This window comes from Lasioglossum baleicum, chromosome 13, assembly GCF_051020765.1.
Source record: "Lasioglossum baleicum chromosome 13, iyLasBale1, whole genome shotgun sequence".
In the NCBI taxonomy this organism is placed as follows: Eukaryota; Metazoa; Arthropoda; class Insecta; order Hymenoptera; family Halictidae; genus Lasioglossum; species Lasioglossum baleicum.
Window position 1 is genome coordinate 13604430 of NC_134941.1, and position 9240 is coordinate 13613669.

The following is a 9240-nucleotide window of genomic DNA, read 5'->3' on the forward strand; positions in this document are numbered from 1 at the left end:
CAACGCGGGAAAGAGCGAGCATAAAAGAGACTCGATTTCGCGGAGAGGAAGCCTCGCGAATTTTCGCGTTGAATATTTCCCGGTCGTGAACGCTCGCTCGGGATTTTCAAGGCTCTCGATCGCTGCCGATCAAAAGGCTGATGTCCCGATGACACGGAATCGACGGTTGATGGCGCACGATGCAAATTAGTCGTGAAAATTTCGCGCTAGACCGCCGACGATAATGATTCCGCAGCCGGCCATTCGCTTTTACGCTGCTCGGTCCGCGTAATTGCTAATCCTCCGTCCGAAATTAGCTGGACGGTGTACGTTTGATAAAACTAGAGTCTACGTTCAAGTCACTATGTATAGTCATGCATTTACGTGTAAAGTTTTACATTACAGAAGGTGAGACATTTTTATTTCGCGTTATAGTCGGCTCAGACAGGAAGTAAAACGTAGCGTAGCTGGCGGACAATTTTTCGCGGTTGCCCGCGAACGGTAACGCGATCAATATCGCGGCTAATTAATATGCAAATATATTCTATTCCGACGAAACGTGAGTCTTGCACGCTCCGACTGACTTTCGCGAAGAGGATTGTCGGGCCAGCGGTAATTTACACGTGTAAACGGTGTAAGTAGTTTCGTAGAGAAGTGTATTTCCTCGAGAAAAATTGTGTAAATTCGGGATCCGTGTTGGTGTTTCTCGCGGGGAAAAATTTGCGAGGCTGATCGAGCGGTTGCAGGAGAGTTTCATCGTGGTACCGGGACTTGAACGCATCACTCGCCGCGAACAATGCCGCGAAGAATATAACGAAAAGGGATTATTAACAACATTAACGAGCGTGACGCGAGATCTCTGATCTTCTCGTTAGCAGCTTGCGCGGACGCGAGGGGAGCCGTCGGAGTATTAACGACGAGTCCCTATTGTTTGCTAATTAAATATTCGAGAGGTGGCGTCGATCGATCGAGCTTGAAAACGAGCACGCCTCGATTTTTGCGATTGAAAGCGTCCGGAAGTGCAACGAGTACGAAAAACGTAATTACCGTTGCCGTAATTACATTCTCTTCCGTGGTAAGCGTTAGATTGTTCGATAATCGATCGGGCTAACCTCCTTCGTCCCTTTGTTAGATTGTGTTCAAGGTGAGCGAAACAATCTCGGTCATTTCACTAGCACGGGAATCGTCACGGTGAAAATAAACGTGATACATGCTGTCTCGTTTAGCAGAATGCTTTTCTGGTCTAATTAAATTGTTTGGCTTCCTGGAGAGATCTTATCTCGCGATTACTTTTGTGTTAACAATAGCTCGAACGCGTGATTCAGTGCGATTGTGGCTCGGTTTATTGAGAAAGGTGATTAGGCGTCTCGGAGTGTTTTTCATCGAGTGAGAGCTTCACGAAAATTGTTCTCTTCGACGAATCAAAGATTATCTTGATATCAGCTAGTAATGAGAGTATGACACAGTTCTTTTATTATCGCGTTGAAATCGAATTAATAATCAATAGAAGCCAGATGAATATATTCTATCTTGATTGCGACAAACAAGTGTTGAATAAAAATGAATAAACTCGCTGTGGTAGTCGTTTCGAGATGTTGTAAAAAGCACAATATCTTTTAATTTGTTTAATGGACAATATTGTGTTTTATCTATTCCCTGCTGTCACGAGTATAATCAGCGATGGTAGTTTTTATTGTTTCTTCGCAGCGGTTTATGCAGATGCGTCGGAAAATTTATGCACGCACGGCCGCACCATCTGGCGATGGATAAGACAAAAAGGCAGGCCAGTAATCGTGAGATGATCGATGGATTAATTTCGCTAATAGCTCACCGATCATTTAAAGATGCGCATCGATCCCGCGGCTAACAAATTACGCGACTCGCAGCGGATAAGCAGATAACGGACGCGGAAAGGAATTTTAATGCATCATCTTTCGTGCAATTTTCAGCCAGAGCGAACCCTATTTTTTTTACCAAATCCCACGAAATTTCTCTCCACTAAATTTTCAGCTCCAGAAATCTCACGCGACTTTCCCCTCAGTTTTCGACTTCGTCTTTAGCACAATTTTCTAATCCTCGGCTACGCAAATCGCTCGAACGCACGCACTGCAGGTTCCCGGCGAGCCTCCGGTAATAGAGCCTAACTGTAAACTATGTTTGCTGTTCGACACTATAATAGTTTAGCATGTTCCACTTAGCGTCGACGCTAAGCAGACGTGTCGCGTCGCAGTTTCCTGAAAAAGGCTTTCGCGTTCCCATTTCCGTCGAGACTCTCTCCGGTAAATAGGGGAAAAATTGCCATCGACTGTTTCGCAGGGGCGGGATTGTATCACGAAGAATTTCCAATCACAGACTGGGCCACTCGGATAGTCGATAAATTGCGAGCGTAGCTGCGAATCGAAGCTCTCGCAGCAACTAGAACGCGGACAAAGGAGAAATTAAGTAATTCGAGGGAATATTGAAACGAGAACGTATTCTCTCTCTCTCTCTCTCTGCTTGTTTCTGTTACGACTATGGCCTTTGGCGGAAAAATCGGCCAACGAGATCGATTATGCTCGTCGCAGGGAACTCTCGTGCATTATCTCGCGAATAGTCGACGAGCATCGACAAGAAAAATTGCGAGACGTTGATAAAAATTGATCTTCGCGTTCAGATTGAGCGGGACGAGAGAAAACAGCTGTTCTCGCGTCGTTAAATTTTTATGGGGACAGTGTTAACCCACTGGCAGTCTTCATGGCCGTTATATGGCCAACATGGGACCCCAAGAATCTCAGCGAGCTGTGGAATTGTCTGAACATTCGTAGGAGAAGAGACAATGAGCGAATCTCCCCATTGAATCTCTATAAGGACAGAAGATCGTCTTCGTTGAAAGAAATGCTGGTTGACCTCGTTAGTTGTCCGCTCATGCATCAGAGTGCTAACAATTTTGTTAGCGCAAGCTTGCAGAACGCGGTTTATTCTGGCCTCGTTAAATCGTGTAACGAAAGGTGTTTTATTTTAGATTATGGCAGGGATGCGTGTCTCGATGACGCGGATAAATCAGCAAGAAAATGCGCTGATCCTTATCGGAACCGGGTCAAATTAGTCGTAGAATTTACTCTTTCGGTGAATGTAGGTCAACCTGTTGAAGCTCGTTCCAGGAAAATAGGTCGATCCGCAGCGGAAACGTGTAATTATCATTCGCGATCCTTTCGGAGAACCTCGACCCACATCCGGTCAAAGGAAACGATGCGATTAATGCAGAGTGTAATCGAAGAAAGCCCGATATAGTTTCTCGGGTCGATAACAAACAAATCTTCGATAAAAGACGAGAAAGGTGAAGCAATGTTTGATAGATGTCGCAATCGAGCTGATCATCGAGACACTGATTAGCGGAGTTGTTATGCAAATTCGTTCGGAATCGTTTCTGCAAACGTCCAATTGCGTCGGTGACGAAAAACGATCGACGAGGAAGCCTGGACGGTAAAAAGAGCGACGCATCGTCTCGAAGGCGACGAAAAAAAGATAGAACGAAGTTGGGACAACACTTGGCGGAGTAATAAAACAATAACTGCTAATAAAACACAATTGTTCGTGGCGCGGAAGTAATGGAGGCATCTGAAGACGCCAATCAGACCGGCGATCTTCTATCTGGCCGCGCGATAAAACGATAAAAGGTGCGGGGCGCACTTCTTTCTCAGGCTGCTCGCGAGTGTAATCCGTACTGTTATTGATGCCGTTATGTTGCAGCGACTATAATCGATAAATCCACGGACAAGCCGGGAAAAAGAACGGAACCGGGGAATCGCGGAATCGTCTGCAGGAAATCGATTGTACACAGGCAAATCAATCTTTCGCGGTATGATAACGAGTGTTTGTCAGCAGCGGATTTTAATCGGTCGGAACATTTGGCTCTTTCAGAGTCCATCTGGCAACGATTCGAGCATAGATCCTCTCTCCGACTAATTTCTGCGACTCGTTTCCGGTAGAAATCTGATCGCGAACAAGGAAACAATAAGAGTTCTCACTTTCGAGGCATCGCGGTCGGAAGATTCGAACCATCTATTCTCGATTGTTCGCGACGCTTGTTAATCCTCGCCACTCCGGATGTTTATGCGAAATATTTATGAACTAATTAGGGGAAGGATGCATGGGGCGTCGAACAGCATGCAGAGCTAACGATAATGTGATTTATTATTCATTTATACGCTCCATTGTGTCTCGGTGCTATGCTGAAGAATTCGACGGGACGCGGAATGTTGTTTTTACTGTCACTCGGTTTCTAATCGCCTAATCGAGACGAATCCACCCCCGCAAGTTGCTTTGAATACTTTCTATTGCACCAAGTATGAACGAAGTTGGATGAACATAATTTAGCGAAAATTAAGAAAAAATTTTCTGATGTAGTTGATGTTCTATAATGAAAATACGGCCAAGAATTCGCTGAGAAGGCTAGCTGTTTATTTCTAACCTAATCAATCGAGCAAGAGGTGACTCCGACTTGATTCTACCGAGTCACTGTCAAAGACGACAGCGCGACGATCCTATTGGGAGCCACTGGCTGGGAGCATAAATAAGCCCGTCATCGACAGCTCCTTCACTGTCAATGCTCTTCCGAATCGGAAGCTATAGGGGAAGAGAGAAAAGTGTTGCCAAAGAACGGATAGGAAAAGGCCTGGCAGCGGTAGACATGTCGGTTCTGTGTTCGACGATGACGAACGCTATCAACTTCCTGTTAGAATTGATATAGATGCACGCGGGCTTCTCTCTCTTTATCTATCACTCTCTCGCGCGCTCTCTCTCTCTCTCATCTACTCCTACGTTAACGCGACGAGAGGGTCATTGATCCGGATAAGTTCAGCTATCGCGTTTTTCAATGAACCGTTCTCGCGTGGGAATTCGGGAACAATCTGCTCCGAAACGCCGATTCCGTGCCAAAATTTCCCTTTTTTACCAATATTTTCCCCGTTCCTGACAATGCACCAATCGAATATCCGGATGTACGCGGCGTTAACGCCCGCCAGCTATTCTATTCCCATCCACAAGAATTATTTTCATATTTCATACGGCAGATACAGGGAAATCTTTCTGCGCGAACAATTGTTGTACTGATTTATCGAATTTGAAAAATTTCGACAGCTCGCCCAGGTCTGTAGGTGGAGCATAGTGAATTTTACAGATTTAAAATATTTGCATAATGCCATAGAAAATGTCTACTATTTTTCCCGGCTACGATCGGAAGAATTTTACACATTTGAAATATGTACGTCTCCTGTTAAAGATTCCAGCCGAATTTTAGAGAATTTACACAAAGTTTTAATTATCCGGTTATTTTAATAATTGGTTACTAGACTGCGGATCTTTATCCATTTATAGCAAAATTGAGAAGACGAAATTGAAAATTATCGACGAATTTTCAAAATTGAAGATGTCGATATATGATGTTTACTCTATTAAAATCATTAAGGGAAGAAATAATAATAATATAATAATTTCTTACAATCTCGATGCAGACAATTTTTATTTTGCATAAAGATCCGCAGTCTATTGATTGCCAAAGATGGATAGAAAGTAGTTCTCATTTCATTTAAATAGAGGGATGTATTTAAGGTAAAGTGTACTAGGTATTATTACCAGGTGATTGAATTCTAAAGTTAAATCCGGCCTGGAAGGTACCGCTTAGGTTATAGAAAATGTAGTTATGTAATTTAATAGGTCGCTGCTGTAAAATGGAACGATTTTAGGCACACTATTCACTGCCTGCCTTTCACTACGCGATAAAAACCAGATTTTCGTGGAACGCGTTCGCTGCGGTCATAAACTTATCGCTGACCGTACGAAGAAAATTACTGTGCCCCCTTCTCATTGATGCTTGGGACGGATTTTTACGATAACCGATCCTATGGGGAACGATTAGGCGATGACAAAGCCGACCTTCTTCTTTTTACCATAATTTTCTGCAGATAATTGCTTCCTGTGGCCGTTGAAAAATTTTGAATTAAAATTCCACAAATTCAATTTACCAATCAAATTATTTGAAAGCCCATGAAATTCCCGATGCTATAAATAAATTTCTCTCAATTTCCTATTTCCGTAAATTAGTCAATTGAACCGTGTGCACGCTTGAAATCCAATATGTTAAATGAATAAAATATATATCGCAATTCTAAACGAGAAATGAAAGGCGCATTTATTTAATTATTAACCAGCTGCTTTGTATCACCAATGCGAATCATTCCGAGGTATGCAAGCAACCCTGAGCAATTAGCACAAGTGCAGCTGAATCGTTATCCCGTGTAGCAACAAATATGGCGGGTGTTTTGGTTGCTACCCGCTCGACACCTCCACTGAACCCCACGAGGAACGCGAAATATTTGCGTGTCTATAAATAATATTTGCACGTTGACTAATCCCGTCGTAGTAAAAATAAAGATCCTATAGTATTACTGCCGATGACGTTCGCAAGGTTACCGGGTAAAAGTAACCTTCAAGGATCACTCTACGAAGTCCTTTCTATCCATCAATAAAACTTCGATAAAATTCCTCCGGATTAAACCCAAATGGAACACAACAGCAGTACGAATAATCCACAATTAACAAAAAAACATAATCTCCTTCCCAAAAAAACACTTCCGCGTCCTACGGTGCCAATATCACCAAGATTCACTTCCGGTCCCTGTCTAAACAAACCACGAAGCACGCACGACCCCAAGTCATTTTTTCAGTACAATTAATCTCATCATGCACGCTCGATGTTCCATCGCAGCAAATAATAACATTGCACAGATAATTCTCAAAATGTCGTGAACATGGATATACAAAATCGTGGTTAACAAAACTGTTCGATCATCAACCAAATCGAATCACAGAGTCGAGTAAAAAATTGGCTCGATTAACGTTGAATTCCGAGGCACGGTGAATTTCAAGAACGACTGTTATCGCGACAATATTTTTTTTTGACAGCGGTGTGTTTATCAACAAGCAGCCGGCCATTTTCGAGCGCGTAGCGCAGGGCGTAACCAAGGCCGCGGATAAACCTAACCCTACAATCGGTTATGGTGGTTTGCCCCGAGGAGACGAGAAATAAGAGACATTGATCGAGTCGATGTAACTCACCTTCGGGATAGGCCTGTTTGCTCTGAACGAAGTCGATGAACGTGTTGGTCACGTTGTACAGCTGGCCCATGCCCTTGGGGTTGAACATCGTGGTGGCGTTGTAGGGCCGCCCGGTCGTGTTGACGCTGCAATAGTTGAGAGCCTCCATGGCCATGATCCCCTTCAGCTGCCGGTCCAGATCCTCGCTGATCACTCGCATCCGATTCGTCAGGGTTTCCTGGCCCTCGGCCTGCAACGGCACAAACAGCAGCGAACCGACCAGAAGAATAATCGGCAGTAAACCATGATGCACCACGGCACTCGGCCGACCACACGGATGAGATCGAATCGAACACATGACAGCGACCTGCGCCCGGGACGCGTCGCTTAGGACTGATGGCTCTCGCTGACGAGCCGAGGCACGCGGAACCGGACCATCCCCACCACTCCGCACCGTAACCAACGCTGCCTGGACGACGAATGCCCGGCCTCGGAACAGTTCGGATCCGCTCGTTCCTACGTTCGGAATCTTCTGCTCCCGCTCGATCTTCTTATCCCGCGGTGACTCGATTTTCTTTTGTTGCACTTTCCATATTTTTATCGACAGTTATGTGTAATGCATTATATGTATTTTGTCTTAGAAGAAAGTCGAGGCTGAACTATTGTAGATTGAATACGATTTTTATAGCAATGTGTGCTTTTAATAATTCTTAAAGAATTAATAAAGAATGACAAAGTTATATACAGCAGGCCCGGACATTTGTCCGGGGCGCCAAAATTTAGGGGCGCCATTTTGGCTGTAAATGTGAGAAAAATATTGATGTGTTAGATACCCAATTAATGGAAAATTTGCTTTTATTAAAGTTAAATAAAATGATTTGATTTTGATTGAAAATAGAAAATATGTACCTCCATTTTAAAATATATGTATATATCCTTAAGGGGCGGCAATTTGACATTTTGTCCGGAGCGACGTAACCGCTAGTGCGGGCGCTGTATACAGTAGGACCTCGATTAACCGGAACCCGATTATAAACGAATATGCGTTTAAATATGATTATGTTATGAAGGGAAATAAATTTTCAAGAATAAAAATTTTATTTTGGAATACAATGTACATTTTAATTATTTCCCTTCCTTGATTAAAATTTAGCAAGCCATTTATTGTACCGTTATTGGTTAGGTTTTTGATACAATTAAATCGTGAATATTTACCCGATCACGGACAAGGATTACTGAAGGAGTGACAGTGATGGCGCCCAAATTTAGATAGATGTTACGATTTCGACATCGAGAAGAATTAATTTTTTTCTTATTCGAATACTGAAATAAGGTACGGAAATGGGAATTGAATATTTCATATTTTTATCATTAAATGAAGTAAATTTACGTTTTTTACAGATATTTTTATGCAAGCTGATTGATGTATTTAAAAAAAGAATTAATTCAATCGAGATGAAGAATTAAGATGACGTAATAAGCTTACGTTATATGTATATAAAAAGTAGCTTATAATTTTTAATTTACGTTCTACACAGATATTTTCCTGGAAGCTGATTGATGTACTTAACAAGAGAATTAATTTAACCGAGATGAAGAATTAGGATGACAGTGAGCAAATTCGTGAATTAAGTTTAAATCACTACTGACCTTGATTTATCACAATGATCGATGATCGTAGAATCAGGATGTACACAGCATCAGTTCGGCGATCGAGTTTGGCGCGCGGCCGCCATTGCTGGACCGGAACGGCGGACCTGGACCAGCCAATCGGATCGCAGGATTTTCCCCCGGAAATTTGAAACGGTCGTCCTTGTTCCCGCATATCTCCGGTGGGTTCGCGTTTTAATTAATCATCGCGGAGCATGCACAATATGATGACGGTTTACGGCGCGGTAATTGCGGGGCTGCGAAAGAAGGAACGACGGAAAGATTAGCGTGAGAATCGTGACGAAAGCTGCAGCTCGGTCTCTTACGTCATTTAATTGAGTTGATGCAACCGGCGAGATGTTCCCGTTTAGGGAATCCTTGCTCTAAAATTGCTCTCCTAATCGTCGCGTTTGTTCTAGCAATTCTCTTTCACTTTCACCGTCGTCTCCTCGATCCGAGTCGATCTAGAATTCAATGACGATTAGAAAATTTGTACCTTGTACATTGATCAAATTGATAATTCTTTGAGATTACTAT

The 9240-nt window shown here is 43.0% G+C and overlaps 1 protein-coding gene across 1 annotated transcript in view; it reads right to left on the reverse strand.

Annotated features, from left to right (window-relative positions):
• The window catches only part of LOC143214871 (prominin-like protein), a 50306-nt gene extending 42815 nt beyond the window's left edge, over positions 1–7491 (reverse strand). The window contains 2 exon segments of the mRNA XM_076436390.1: positions 7075–7468; positions 7471–7491. Coding sequence (XP_076292505.1) covers positions 7075–7468; positions 7471–7491 — 415 coding nt within the window.
• Between the last annotated feature and the right edge of the window lie 1749 nt (positions 7492–9240).